This window comes from Sinocyclocheilus anshuiensis, unplaced genomic scaffold (genome assembly GCF_001515605.1).
Source record: "Sinocyclocheilus anshuiensis isolate Anshui unplaced genomic scaffold, SAMN03320099.WGS_v1.1 C31216368, whole genome shotgun sequence".
NCBI classification, from domain to species: Eukaryota; Metazoa; Chordata; class Actinopteri; order Cypriniformes; family Cyprinidae; genus Sinocyclocheilus; species Sinocyclocheilus anshuiensis.
Window position 1 is genome coordinate 1 of NW_015589807.1, and position 305 is coordinate 305.

General features: G+C 54.8%; 1 protein-coding gene across 1 annotated transcript; it reads left to right on the forward strand.

Moving 5' to 3' along the window:
• Positions 1–4: 4 nt before the first annotated feature.
• LOC107682034 (probable G-protein coupled receptor 63) lies at positions 5–301 on the forward strand (the record flags this gene model as incomplete). The annotated part of the gene is made up of 1 exon (XM_016478428.1): positions 5–301. A coding segment is annotated over one exon (297 nt), but the record flags the coding sequence as incomplete, so codon positions are not given.
• Positions 302–305: the final 4 nt, after the last annotated feature.

Below are 305 nucleotides of genomic sequence, written 5' to 3' on the forward strand. Positions count from 1 at the left end.
CATTCTGTTCTCAGTCTTCACCGCATGCTGGGCTCCGTTCGCCACCTACAGCCTGCTGTCCACCTTCAGTCGTGCGTTCTACTACCGGCAGAACTTTTTTGAGATCAGCACGTGGCTGCTGTGGACCTGCTACCTCAAATCAGCCCTGAATCCTCTCATCTACTACTGGCGAATCAAGAAGTTCCGTGACGCCTGCCTTGACCTGATGCCCAAGTACTTCAAGTTCCTGCCGCAGCTTCCTGGCCACACTAAGAGACGTATCCGCCCCAGTGCTGTTTATGTGTGCGGGGAGCATCGTTCTGTGG